The sequence below is a fragment of the Prionailurus viverrinus genome, chromosome A3, assembly GCF_022837055.1.
Source record: "Prionailurus viverrinus isolate Anna chromosome A3, UM_Priviv_1.0, whole genome shotgun sequence".
Classification (NCBI taxonomy): domain Eukaryota; kingdom Metazoa; phylum Chordata; class Mammalia; order Carnivora; family Felidae; genus Prionailurus; species Prionailurus viverrinus.
In genome coordinates this window covers 73,031,665-73,046,456 of record NC_062563.1, presented here as the reverse complement: position 1 = coordinate 73,046,456, position 14,792 = coordinate 73,031,665, and the positions used below count along the sequence as shown (strand labels likewise).

At 35.1% G+C, this 14,792-nt stretch overlaps 1 protein-coding gene across 3 annotated transcripts in view; it reads left to right on the top strand.

The window, feature by feature from the left end:
• PSME4 (proteasome activator subunit 4) overlaps window positions 1–14,792 on the top strand; it is a 99,896-nt gene that overhangs the window by 42,887 nt on the left and 42,217 nt on the right. For all 3 annotated transcript variants that reach the window (XM_047852457.1, XM_047852456.1, XM_047852458.1), the window contains 10 exons: window positions 735–921; window positions 1,687–1,776; window positions 3,389–3,453; window positions 3,714–3,864; window positions 5,892–5,990; window positions 6,213–6,282; window positions 6,779–6,846; window positions 8,912–9,127; window positions 9,623–9,780; window positions 10,729–10,824. In XM_047852457.1, the coding sequence (XP_047708413.1) occupies window positions 735–921; window positions 1,687–1,776; window positions 3,389–3,453; window positions 3,714–3,864; window positions 5,892–5,990; window positions 6,213–6,282; window positions 6,779–6,846; window positions 8,912–9,127; window positions 9,623–9,780; window positions 10,729–10,824 (1,200 nt within the window). The remainder of the gene's footprint in view (window positions 1–734; window positions 922–1,686; window positions 1,777–3,388; window positions 3,454–3,713; window positions 3,865–5,891; window positions 5,991–6,212; window positions 6,283–6,778; window positions 6,847–8,911; window positions 9,128–9,622; window positions 9,781–10,728; window positions 10,825–14,792) is intronic.

Genomic DNA, 14,792 nt, shown 5'->3' with positions numbered 1-14,792 from the left:
GTTTTTTTTACCCCTGTTCCAAATCCTCTTTTTTTCTACTTATGATGAAATTTCCTTTATTATTTACTTTTTCTGTATAAGAGAAATTTTAAATGACTGCATTTTAGACTCCCCCCCCACCCCCCACAGGATAGATTCTCAAAAATGAAATCACTTGTCAAAGAGTGAATGTTCTTGCCTTGTATTTTACTTGATGATCAAAGACTGTATTTGTATTATTCTCCCTTGTTTATGCACTCTAGTGTCAGGAAATCTTCTACTATGTTTCTAGAGCAGATTTCCAATTTTAAAATACCAGTCTTCTAAAAAGTATAAGAGAAATTTCAGGGTTTTAGTAAAGATTGTTTTTCGAATAAAAGGGAAGAGTGGGATAATTATCACTTGCTCTTCCTGAATTCTGATAGTCACTGACCATTAGATTAGATGCATTCCTATTGACATAGGGAAGTAGATTCAGCTGACTGAAATAATGCTAGATCTTGCCAGTTTATGTTCTTTTTCACTGTGAAATATGCATGGAGAGCCATGGTGAGGTGGCAGGGGATTGGGGAAACATGTACCTTTCCTTTATGTGTGTGATTCTGTTAACTTATACTCACTCAAAAGATTCTGCTAGCTACCAGCCTTAAAGCCAACATGTAGTTTATGAATTTGGGAGATTTAATGTATTGTGCCTTTTTATCTGTGATGGAATCTTTTTTTTTTTTTTTTTTTAATTCTGTTTTCAACTGTAGAACGTATCCTGCACTAGAGACTTTAACAGAACCTCACCAGCTCACAGCTACTTTAAGTTGTGTAATTGGAGTAGCCCGCAGTTTGGTATCAGGGGGCAAATGGTTTCCTGAAGGTCCAACACACATGCTACCTCTGTTGATGAGAGCATTGCCTGGGGTGGATCCAAATGACTTCAGTAAATGCATGGTAAGCATATTTATCATTCTGTTTTGTGTCTGAGTTCTAATTGTGTGAGTTGGCATCCTGTTAAGTTTTGTTTAGAACATAGTTCAGTGTAAAATTTGTTAATGCTAAAAGGATTATATCTGTAGATGCCCAAGTTTAGATCTGTGGATGGTTAGTTGAGCTATATGTCATCCTTCAGAAGTAATGTGCCATAATCTGGATACATTTAATGATCACAGGATTTTTTCAACGCTTGCTGTATATTTACTATTTTCTTTAAGTAGAGATATTAAAAATCAGCATGTGATCATTTGTACTTCCCTTCATCTACACTGATGACAAGGGCGTGATAACAGTTGCTGGGTGCAAAATGCCAGATCCCATTTATACACATCTCTCCTGACTTAGAATTTTGGCTCACCTTCCCTCTTCCCCAATCTGTAGCTTTTGCTTAAGCATTTCCTTTTTATCCTTAGTTAATTTTGCATCTTTGGGTGGGGGGCAAAGTTAACTTTTGATTGACAGAGAGTTGGAGAATGTTGTGCTTAAACATAATAAATAACTATGGAAGTAAATTTAATGTAACTTCATTACTAAAGTAACAGCTCCTTAATTATGAGGAATCTTAAAATGTTCAAATCTAAGTAAAAAATTTCCTGGAATATTACTGTGGTATTTCCCTTAAGATAATTTATTTGGGTACTTTTTTATTGTAGCTTATGGTATACTTGTATTTTTGAATTAGAATTACATAATTACTGTTAATTTTTTTGCATCTTCCCACAGATCACATTCCAGTTTATAGCAACATTTTCCACTCTGGTGCCTTTAGTAGATTGTTCATCTGTACTACAAGAAAGAAGTGACCTCACAGAAGTAAGGATGCTTACTGGTTGTAGAAAGATTGTTAACTGAGTTATAACTCTTACGTAAATGCATAGTAATATTTTTTTTTATTTTTTTTAATGTTTATTAATTTTTGACAGAGAGAGAGAGACACAGCATGAATGGGGGAGAGGCAGAGAGAGGAAAACACAGAATCTGAAGCAGACTCCAGGCTCTGAGCTGTCAGCACAGAGCCCGACGTGGGGCTTGAACTCATGGACCGTGAGATCATGACCTGAGCCCAAGTCAGATGCCCTACCAACTGAACCACCCAGGCACCCCACATAGTAGAATTTGATAGTTTAAATACCAACAGTTTCAGATTACTATTTTGTGGGGCGCCGGGTGGCTCACATTGGTTTAGCATCCGACTCCATTTCAGCTCAGATTGTGATCTCATGGTTTGGATTCTATGTCTCTCCCTTTCTTTCTCTGCCCCTATGCCTTTCTCTCTCTCTCTCTCTCTCTCTCTCAAGATAAATAAACATTAAGATTACTATTTTGTGATTAGAATGATATAAATGGAAGGCCAGGTCATTGGTAAGATAATCTGCAGAGCACCCACCAAATGCTGTAGGTCAAAAATAGGCTATTTTTGGGGCGCCTGGGTGGCGCAGTTGGTTGAGCGTCCAACTTCAGCCAGGTCACGATCTCGCAGTCCGTGAGTTCGAGCCCCGCGTCGGGCTCTGGGCTGATGGCTCAGAGCCTGGAGCCTGTTTCCGATTCTGTGTCTCCCTCTCTCTCTGCCCCTCCCCCATTCATGCTCTGTCTCTCTCTGTCCCAAAAATAAACAAACGTTGAAAAAAAAAAAAAATTAAAAAAAAAAATAGGCTATTTTTTTATTTGTTTATTTTTGAGAGAGAGACAGACATTGTGAGTGGGGGAGGGTCAGAGAAAGAGAGGGAGACACAGAATCCGAAGCAGGCTCCAGGCTCTGAACTGTCAGCACAGAGCCAGACAAAGGGCTCGAACCCATGAACCATGAGTTCATGACCTGAGATGAAGTCAGATGCTTAACCGACTGGAGCTACACAGGAGCCCCAGAAAATGGGCTATTTTTGTAAACAACTGACATCTGGAGGTGCATTTCAATTTTTTGTCACTTCTAATTTTCTGTTAAGCAAAGGTAGTGGTGGGTTTTTTAAATTTTGTTTTTGTTTGGTTTTAGCTTAGGAATAAATGTATTGAGGGGATTGACATCTAATGAAAAGACATTTTTTTCATTACTGACTGATTCTTCTAGAACTATTTTCTTTATTGTAGGCATGTTTCTACTTGAATTTTGTCATTTGAATATTCAAGTCGTAAGATAATTCTTTATACATACACTAGAAGTTTAAAAACTGTAGTTATTGAGAAAGATGGCTATTTGACTTCTATTTTGGGCCCTTTAAAATAATGCTAATTGCTGCTTATTTTGATTCCCGGAAAGGAGTAGGTTGGGTTTTTCTAAATTGATATGTGGTACTGGTACTGTTTCTCATCGTACTCAGTATAATAATGTAGTGTTAAATCTATTTTGTAGGCCATAATTGAGTTTCATTAGTTCTGAGAAAAAAATCAAAGGCTATTTTTAATTTTTCTCCACATTGAAATGTCATAGGTGGAACGAGAACTTTGTTCAGCCACAGCTGAATTTGAGGATTTCGTCTTACAATTTATGGACAGGTGAGTATGTGCTCCAGACCCGCTCTCTATTAGACATTGAAAGAAATGACTATCCTGTCCAAACAACTTCAGTCTCTCTGCATAACTACTGTCCTGGGACCGAGCTTCTGAAGTTATAAAAGGTCAAGTGATATGTGAACCTGCACAAATTGCATAGCTGTCATTCAAATAGTCATGACAATGGAGGGTTATCTAATTATCATCAAAAATGTTAAACTAGTTCTTAGTTGCTAAAATTATCCTTTCTTTGGATTATTTAGATGTTTTGGACTTATAGAAAGTAGCACATTGGAGCAAACAAGAGAAGAGACAGAAACTGAGAAAATGACTCATTTGGAGAGTTTGGTCGAATTAGGTCTGTCTTCTACGTTTAGTACAATCCTCACACAATGTTCCAAAGAAATATTTATGGTAAGAGTCTCATTGCTGCAAAAAATTAAATCCCAATCTTGTTTTCTTTGTTGTTTTAAAAATTGAGCTTCAAGTTACTTTAAATATTGTATCATGCCATTTATCCTTGGTTTCATACTAAAATTTGGAAAAGATGAACAGTTGATTCTCATTATATTTGCAAATTTCATATTTGCAAATTCATCTGCTTGCTAGAAAATTTGTTTGTAATCCCAGAATCTGTACTCACAGTGCTCTTGTGCAGATGTGTAAATTTGGCAAAAATTACGAGTTGCACGTGTTCACGGCTGAGGTTGAATAATGTAACACACTCTGCCTTCTTGTTTCAGCTCTAATACTGTAAGCAAGCTTTGTGTCTATTAATTTATTTATTTTAGAGTTTATTTATTTTTGAGAGAGATAGAATGTGAACAAGGGAGGGGCAGAGAGGGAGAATCCCAAGGAGGCTCCACGTGGTCAGTGCGCAGAGCCCAACGTAGGGCTCGAACTCAAAAACCATGAGATCATAACCTGAGCCAAAATCAAGAATCGGGTGTTTAACCAGCTCAGCCACCCGGGCACCCTGGCAAGTTTTACGTCTATTTAGTGCCGGGTTTTCACATTTTGTGCTTCTTGTTGGGGATTTTGTGGTTTAAAATGGCCCCCAGGAGTAGTGTTGCAGCACTGTCTACTGTTCTGAGCGTAAGAGAGTTATGATGTGCCTCACAGAAAATAACATGTTTTAGATGAGCTTTATTCAGGCATGGGTTACAGTGCCATTGGCTGACTTCACTGTCAGTGAATCAACAATATATATTAAATACACATAAAGCAAAATTATATATTTATCAGTTGATGAAAACCAGAGACTTGTTAGTACTTAATCCTGCATTTCCTCTAGGAACAGTGATTCAGTATTTGCTATATCAGTGCTCAAAGCAACTTTATAGAATATATTACATATAACAAGAATTGACTGCATTTTTTTAATCAATTAAATACTGCTTGGGAGGAAAGTTTTGGAAATTGTTTATGCCATCACATGATAGAAATTAAATCCCAAGTATAAAAATCTGGCAAACTGTAGGGGTGCCTGGTTGGCTCAGTTGGTTGAATGTCTGACTTGGTATCAGCTCAGGTCATGATCTCAGGGTTGAAAGCTACCAGTGCAGAGCCTGCTTGGGAGTCTCTCTGCCCTTCTCCCTGCTTGCACTCTTTCTCTCTCTGTCTCAAAATAAATGAATGAACTTTAAAAAAAAAACCCACAAACTATAATGAATGGGAGTTTGTGTGTCCTCCCAAGACATTCTGTAAACATTCACTTATTCAGTATTGGTTGTCACGTTATGTATAGTGTGGTCTTTAAGACCAGACTTTACTTCCGTTCATGTTTCATCTCCCTTCATCTGAGATTATGACTGTTCAATGTATTTACCTTGGGTAAAAGCTAAACTGCTTTACAGATGCATGAAATATTTACTGATATATGTTAGTATAGAAATTAATGTAAATTTTCTCATTTAACCAAAATCTTTGAAATCCTGAAAATTGTAAATGTCAAGAGTCCATTCTTTCATTTGGCAGTTCTGTGATATGATTGTAAAATTGCTTTCTGTGATGTGATTGTAAAAAAGCAGGATTCAAAACCTGCTTCCAGGTCTTTGAGAGTAGAGATAAATATTTATAGTTTGCAGCATTGTCAGAATGACAAAGTCTAAATATTAAGTACTCCAAAAACTTCCCTTTGCTATGTTGGATTAGCCAGCAAGATAATTTGCATTTGCTTCCAACAGCTATAGTTTTGTGTTTAATGTTTCTGTAGGAAATAAAATCTTGTGTCTGAAATGTTTTGTTCACGTTAGGGTTTTGTGCAAAGATTGTTCATAGATCTTGATGTTATATTGAATTATTTTTGTAATTCAGATGGTTAAATTTCCTACGTGGTTTTTTTTATAGTCTGAATCTCATTTTTCTTTTATGGTTCATAAGATGTTTAGTTTTCTTAAAAATGCTCATAAGACATTTTCATTTCTTACATATCTTAATAGGTCGCCCTTCAGAAAGTTTTTAATTTTTCTATTTCACATATATTTGAAACAAGAGTAGCAGGCCGCATGGTGGCCGACATGTGCCGTGCTGCTGTAAAGGTGAGTTTGGTTTTTTTTTTTGGATGAATTAATGCATCAGTAACCAGCAGGTTTATATGGTTACTTATTTTTAGACATGTTTGTTATAACTTACAATATATCGTTCTTTCAGTAGCAGCTTACAACCCTTATTTGCCTCTGAAAATAGTGTTAGGGTATACTTTGTGAGTGTTGAATATTCGTGGCCTTCCAGAAAACTTACTTATACAAATTTGTTTTCAGTGCTGCCCAGAGGAGTCTTTGAAGTTATTTGTTCCTCACTGCTGCAGTGTTATAACTCAGCTTACAATGAGTAAGTCATAAGGTTACTATTCTGTATTTGCAATTTTAGGTGTTTTTTTGTTTTTTGTTTTTTGGGTTTTTTTTTGGTTTCTAGAACTCTGTTGATGAAAACAGATTCTGTAAGCTAAGCAATAATTAAATTAAATCTTGTAGTTTGGGACAGGGATTACTCAAATTAAGGTATCATCCAGGTGACATCTTAGAAATTTTACTTTGTTAAATTAGTATTTTCATATATACAAGAACATTCAGAGGTTGCCATAAAAAAATATCAGTTATTTTTTGAGAACTGGAGGAGCAGGAGTCCTGACTGATGTGTTTATTTTCTTGCAAATTGAGTTTTTACCTTTTCTGGAGCAAGTTCAGCCACATGAGGAAGGAATGAAAAGTCTCTCAAAAAGAGAGTCTTCTCAGCTGTTAGAGACACTAAAGACAAATATTGAAAAATGATGCATTTAAGTTGGATACATGGTTCTCTTTCCTTGATACTGTTTTGCCATTTTTAGATGATGATGTGTTAAATGAAGAAGAGCTAGATAAGGAGTTGCTGTGGAATCTTCAACTTTTGTCTGAGGTATTGTAAGTCTTTGGATTAAGGAAATAGTAGTATGTAAATGTTGGCTTGGTTTTAGAATTTCAATTTTTTTTAATTGACATAAAAATATGAAAAATCTTAAGTTTTAGAAATTTCTTGATATGGCTACAAAATCAGATAATGTCATTTTCTTGTTATCAAAAGAGTGATATTGGTTGATGACTTTCCATGTGCAGCACTCTGCTTTTTACTGATTAATTCTGATATTAGTAACTTTCATTGAAAATTTTACCATTTTGGCAATTCTTTTTTTTTTCCTTCCCCCTGTCTACATTCTAAATTTGGCTCTCAGTGAGACTTCATTTTCCTTTATGGGTTAGTTCACTGGGTAGCGAACAGAGAACTACAATTAAGTTTTGTCTCTTTGAGGAGATAGACCTTTTCTTTCCTTATGAATTATATCTACATTTAATTAATTTTCTAATTAGTTCTCATTAATATATAAGGAAAGCATATACATATATACATATATGTATGTAAAACTAGTTTGTTTGCAGATTTCTTATTGTTTCTAATCAGTTATCAGTAGATTTTACATCTAAAATTTTTTTTTTAGTTAATATATGTATTATTTAATTTACATCCACGTTAGTTAGCATATAGTGCAACAATATTTCAGGAGTAGATTCTTTAATGCCCCTTACCCATTTAGCCCATCTCCCCGCCACAACCCCTTCAGTAACCCTCTGTTTGTCCTCTATATTTAAAAAAAAATTTTTTTTAATGTTTATTTATATTTGAGAGAGAGAGAATCCGAAGCAGGCTCCGGCTCTTAGATCAGCACAGAGCCTGATGTGGGGCTTGAACTCACAAGCTGTGAGATCTTGACCTGAGCTGAAGTCGGACACCTAACCGATTGAGCCACCCAGGTGCCCTGTTCTCCATATTTAAGAGTCTCTTATGTTTTATCCCCCTCCCTGTTTTTATATTATTTTTGCTTCCCTTCCCTTATGTTCATCTGTTTAGTATCTTAAATTCCTCATATGAGTGAAGTCATATATTTGTCTTTATCTGACTAATTTCACTTAGCATAATACCCTCCAGTTCTATCCACGTAGTTGCAAATAGCAAGATTCCATTCTTTTTGATTGCCGAGTAATATTCGTGTGTGTGTGTGTGTGTGTGTGTGTGTGTGTGTGTGTGTGCGCGCGCGCGTGTGTGTGCACGCCCCCCCACATCTTCTTTGTCCATTCATCCATCGATGGACATTTGGGCTCTTTCCATCCTTTGGATATTGTCGATAGCGCTGCATTGGGGTGTATATGTTCCCCTTTGAAACAGCGCACCTGTATCCCATGGATAAATACAATTGCAATTGCTGGATCGTAGGGTAGTTCTATTTTTAATTATTTGAGGAACCGAAGAAATAAACTGTTTGGGAAAGGATGGTACTATGGTACATGAGAGCCTGAATTCAGAGAATGTGTTTTGATCTTAAAAAAGCATTGTTAGCCGCTATTTTGATATTTGCATTTTACTGGTCCCATATGATTTTCCCTTTTCCTATTTTTCTGATCTTTTTGTAAAGTAGCATATGTTAATGTTTAAAATAACATACATATATGTTTCCATAGGGGAATAATATAGGTGTTTTGCCAATTTTCACCCTTATGTGTTTTTCATGTAATAAACTTTACTTCTGGGGTGCCTGGGTGGCTTAGTCAGTTGAGCTTCTGACTTCGGCTCAGGTCATGATCTCAGGGTCTGTGAGTTCGAGCCCCGTGTCGGGCTCTGTGCTGACAGCTCAGAGCCTAGAGCCTGCTTCAGATTCTGTGTCTCCCTCTCTCTCTGACCCTCCCGTACTCGTGCTCTGTCTCTCTCTGTCTCAAAAATAAATAAACTTTACTTCTCTAGACCAAAAAAAAAAAAAAAAAGAATTGTTAGAATATACTTAAAATGACAGTCCTAAAATGAATTAAAGTCATTTGAAGAGACACTGTTACTATTTTAGGCTACTTTAGTAGCTAAACATTGTCCATTGCATTAATTATTGATTCTTAATCTTTTCACCAAAATGTCTTGAACTATTTTCTTCCTCTTTTAGATTACTCGAGTGGATGGGAAGAAATTGCTTCTTTATAGGGAGCAGCTTGTAAAGATTCTCCAAAGAACCCTGCACCTGACCTGTAAGCAGGGTTACACTCTGTCTTGTAACCTTCTACACCACCTTCTTCGCTCTACGACACTCATCTACCCTACAGAGTACTGCAGTGTGCCAGGTGGCTTCGACAAGCCTCCTTCTGAATACTTTCCTATAAAGGCAGGTGTTGTCAGTAATCAAGATTTCAAGTACATATTGGGCTATTTTTCTAAGGATTCAAAGTGTGGGAGTTTTTCTTGTGTATAAAGGTATCACTTCTTTATCTTTAAAGTAGATTATTACGTTTATCATTGGAATTTTTAAACTTGGAAAGTGCAACATAGCCCTGGAACGGCTTAGTTTTCTTCTTTTTTGTTTGTATATGAAGTGAGTTGGTATGCTATTTGTAACCTCTATACTCCATATAATTTTATTGAGGAACTCAGTAGACTCACAGAAACTCACTATTGCTCTTAGAGTTGAGTGGCTCTTCAGGGAGACCTTTTTCTGGAGTGATAAGGAAGGGGGGTAAGATGTTTTCATGCCCTTTTTCGTGCATTTTTTGCTACCTTAGGTTTGGATTACTTCCACATTTTCTGGAAGACCTTTTATGTTACATGTGTATGTTCTTTTTTCAACTTCTCAACTTGCTGAACAAATGCTATTTTTTTCTAGGACTGGGGTAAACCAGGGGACTTGTGGAATCTGGGCATCCAGTGGCATGTTCCTTCTTCAGAGGAAGTGGCTTTTGCATTATATCTGTTGGACTCTTTTCTTCAGCCTGAGCTCATCAAACTCCAGCACTGTGGTGATGGCGAACTTGAAATGTCTAGGTTAGTTTTCTTTCATAACCAGGAACTGTTACTTAGTTGCAGACTAAAATCTTTGTGCTTTTCCTTTCTCTGTAGCGTACCCGAATGATTTATTTTCAGTGTGTGTTTATATCTGCCATAAATGCAATTAGACAACTATTTAATATAGAGCAGTATAACAAATTCCTTCATGATTTTTAAGCCTTTTAAATAGAAAAACTTGGGTTTTTTTTCTAGTTTGCTTTTTGTGACTTCTACTTAGCAGTTTAGCTTGAGCATTTTTTGGGAAGTGTATGGAAATGCCTATTTTTCTAGATTCAGATTAGGTGTTTTTTTAGGTTTTTTTTCTGTAATTCATATTATTGACATTAACATTACTTAGTGAAATATCTGAGATGTTTTTCTTTTCCAAGAGGCTTTAACAAGGAACAATTATTTAAGATCATTAGACTTTTATAGTTTAAATCTTTGAAAGTTCCTAAAATAATATTAAGAAAGTTACTATGTGTCAAATACCAGGAAATTTTAATAAGCAAATTCAGTAGGAATGGAGAAGGAAAGAAGTACAATTGATGACTGAACTGCTTTTTGGAGTAAATGTGTAGCTAGTCCATTTTTGAAAGATGAACTATGTTGGGAGATCTTCTGTAACACTGTTTCCCCTTTTTGTTAGTGGTAGTGATCTTTGGGTGAATAGGTGATTGCATTCAGAATTGATTCACAAAGGGTAATCACTTGTTGTTACTTGTGATTATTTAGAGCTTGTTTAATTGTAAGCAGGTCTGTATTACCAGTAAATACTTATTTCATTACCTTGTATTATTAAGTGGGCCTTAAGACATTTTTTTACCTTAATATTGTATATCCCCACTTAAGGTTCTTGTACTCCACCCTAGACTCTAGAAGGCCTCTTGTTAGAAGGGGATTTGGAGTCTTCTAAAATATGAGGATACCTTTTGTCTTTTCCAGAGATGATATTCTACAGAGTCTGACTATAGTGCACAACTGTTTAATTGGGTCAGGAAACCTCCTACCTCCACTGAAAGGAGAGCCAGTTACTAACTTGTAAGTAAAAATAACCACTTTACATATTTTGCTGTTTTGCCATTTGGCATGATTTTAAGTCTTAGTCAAATAACGAGTCGCTGGTTTTGTTATTGGTGTTGTTTCTGTATCACTTGAACCGTTTTGTCATTGTTAGGCCAAAAATACCTGAGGCAGAATTTAGGTCTCTAAACTTTAAGGCTTTATTCAGTTTTTCATGTGATACCAGTGTAGGATAATTTTCATCATTAATCGGTTTAAAAATATTGATACTAAGTTCATCCTGTAGTTTCTGAGTTAAGATAAAATGATCTTTAAAAAAAAATTCCTTTTTTTGGTCAGCAATCACTGTTCATTAAGGATTTTACTGGAAAAATCTGCGTGTTTTTACATAAAAATTTGTTGAATGTTATTTTGAGCTTTTAAATTCTACTAAGTTGCTTTTCTGATTTTAAGTGCTTTTCAGACTATAACTATTGTGAATGAATGTCTTTATTTAGTCCATTGTTAGTGCAACCATTTAAGTTGAAAAAAATGAGTTTAAATGAAATCAGCAATAACTGATTAATAGAAAATAATAGAAAAATAACTCTAGCTCAGTTATTAAGTAGATAGATGCTAGTTTCAGATCTAGTTTCATTATACTGCCTTAGATCATTTTCTCTCAACATCAACATCTCCTTGCTGAGCAAGTTCATGAAAATCCCATAAAAACAAGTAAGTAACCCCTACCCCTCAAAAAACACAAAGGGAGGAATTTGTTGATTTGCAACAAAATTCTTAAACACTTCAAGGAGTGGTTTTAAAACATGGCTTGCTTGTGTTTCACATATTTTGTATAATCATTGCTTGGAGTCCTGCTTTCTCATGATTCCCATTTAATTTCCTTTAAAAACTGTTCCTAGGCATTGAACTTTAGATTGCTAATTAGATTTAAGAGGGAGAAGTAGGGTCATCTCAGGTAAGGAAATGTGTTTTAAGTTTGTCTAGGAATTTGCTGAGTTCTTTTAAAGCACTTTTGGTTTTCATCAGCATTATAGTTTGATCTAAGGGCAGTTTTACCAAAATTCATTTTTGTTAAGAGAGATTGATTTTAAACAGTATTTAAAAATGAGAGACCTATGGACATGGTTTTGATTTTCCTGATGATCTTAGCAGTATGTAATATAGTAAGAATTTAACTCTTATGGCATGCTAAAAACCTACTTCATATATAACAGATTTATTACATCAGTAAATTGAGTTCTTCTATAACATGTTGACTTTGAGAAATATGGTAGTTTAATCCAATAATTTATCTAAGAGCAAAAGCATGTATCTTCTGTATATATGATTAGCAGATTTTTAGTATTGAGTTATCCTGAGGATGCACTGCTGAAGGGTCCAGTCAGGAGACTGACAGGTTTCTGTGCAGTTCATATCAGTATGCACATGTGCCATGTGCACTGTGACAGGGAATCGGAGGAAGGTCTTTATCCTTTGAACTAAGTGCACATCAGGACAGAAGTTGCATATTTTGGTTATGATAAAACCAATTAGGTTTGTATATAATGAAATGCATTTTCAATAAAGAGAAGAATACCATGTTGTTAACATTTTATGAATGCCATGGAATAGAAATAAGTAGACTGTTTGCCTATATTATTAGACATGATAAGCCTTAAAATGGATCTTGAGCATCTTTGTAGGTTTTTCCCAGAAAAATTGAGAAGGAAAGATAATTAAACTGGAAAGTTTTGTGTTTCAGAATTTTCACTTTCAGAGTGAAATTTTAATACCCTAAAAGATAATGAAGTAATAAAAAATTTATATTTAGTATAAATATGAAATGTTTTCTGGTATATTTAATAATACTTAATGAAATAAAATACAGAACGAAACTTAATTTGTTTTAATCATTGAGTGATATACATTTTTAGGGCCCTTTATATATATATGTAATAGTTACATACATGTAGGCAGGGATAATGATTATACAAAGTAGAATCAAAGATTAATGAGCAGCCCTTGGCCTTTGAATTGCCAGAAGAGGGGGTTTATAAAGTCTTATAAAGGCTTTTAAATAATTCTTAACAGAATCCTTCCCTTTAAAACCAATTTCTATCTGGTGTCTCCTTCATCTGAAATTTTAATTTATTTTGACAGCATAGGACTTTTTACATTTATTTTCTTTAACATTTCAACTTTTTTTGCACGTAACAAATTAGTTGTCACTGAAGTATCATAAAGTTAGCTTTATAAATTTAAAAAATTCTTATTCTAATATAGGTCTGTAATTGTTAAGATTTCTTAAATGTAAATTGATTTGAAAAAACTAATCAGAGTGCCTGGCTAGCTCAGTCAGAGAAACATGCTGACTCTTGATCTCAGGATCATAAGTGTGAGCCCCATGTTGGGTGTAGAAATTACTTAAATAAATAAAACTTTAAAAAAAAAAGAAAAAGAAAAAACTAGTCAAATAATTTCAGTTGATGATGCCATTGTTTTGTGATAATAAACCACACTGCCTAGTGTGAAGGAAGAATATCTGTAGCATAATTCTTGGAGATTATAGCAGCAAGTCTCTATAAGAAACAGAGTCAAATACCAGGTAGGGGAGAAAAGGAAAGGTATAATTGTGATGAATTAGTTAGATGCCTAAGATGCCTGAGGAAATCACTCTTGTTAATAACAAACACTTTGGCTGTGGTATTGTGGGACATGGTGTGTTTTCTGAAATACCAGACCAGTTTTTGGAAGCACCTACCAACCCAATTCTTTCTTTAAAATTAATCTTATATTTTTCTTATATAAAACTCAGTTAGGTAAAACGGTCCGGCTACTTAATTTTTTTCATCAGATCTTTCATTATTAAATTAGCTTTGCACGTGGACTAGTAGTATTTGTCTTCTAGAAAATTGCAATAATGAGAAACTGGGAACTTGGTTCAGTTCTGAGTTTTCCTGGTCTTAGTTCCTGATAGAATATATGGCATAGTCTTAGAATCCCATTGTTCAAGTAAATGGCTGCTAGATGTGAAAACCAGTTTTCTGTGCATTGTATTAGAGACTGACAAAACATAAAATCTTAGGTGACTTGATTGTCCTAGGTATAAAGTAAATGATATACCTAATGGTATCTTCATCGTACTTTTTGGCCTTTGGCAGTGTAGGGTTACTAAATATCTTGTATTTATTATAAATTTTACTGTTTCAAAGGATGGGTAAAAGGTCCCTTGAGAGTAATGAAGGGTAAATTTCTTTAGAGCAATTTGAATTTTGGGCAGTTTTGTTAGGTACCAAGGTTGCTGAATTAATCTTCAAATGGAACCTCTCTATTTTGCTGTTGGAACCTTTAGTTAATGACTTAATAGAAATATGTGTGGTATAGTTTATACTCCTAGTTCTACCTTTATAGATGTGGAAGTTGGATTATATCTTTGCAGGGTCACACAGGAATGTTGGACATTTGCCTTTAATCCTCAAATCGTCATTAATTTCTCCTTTTGCAGTCCAGTCTTTATAATCTTTTAGGTCTAACCAGCTATCACAGGATGCAAAAAACTAACATCTATAAAAACAGGGTTACTCAAGGTAGAGGAGTCACCATTTTTCATCTGAGATATTTCTTCTTTACTTTGTGCCCCCTTTCCTCTGATAGATCTGTTAAGTCATTCTTAGTTAAACCATTCTTAGGATCTCAGCTTTTACTAACTTCTCAGTCAAAGAAAACTTCATATTTAAGTTGAGACCATTTCATTAATATGTGAAAGGATGTGTTGTTCTGCGATGAGGGGCAGGGCTAGCTAACCTCTCTTGGCACCTCCAGGAAACTACCCAGCTCTGCTGGGGGAGCTGCACACAGGAAAGGAAACAGTTACTACTCCACGGTGAGTAACCCTGTTTTCTCCTTATTTCACCTTCTGACTGTTTTCATTGATTTTTAAAAGCTTGTGTGTCAGACGTGGAAATAGCTCTTTTGCTCAGAGTTAATTTTAAACCTAGCAACCT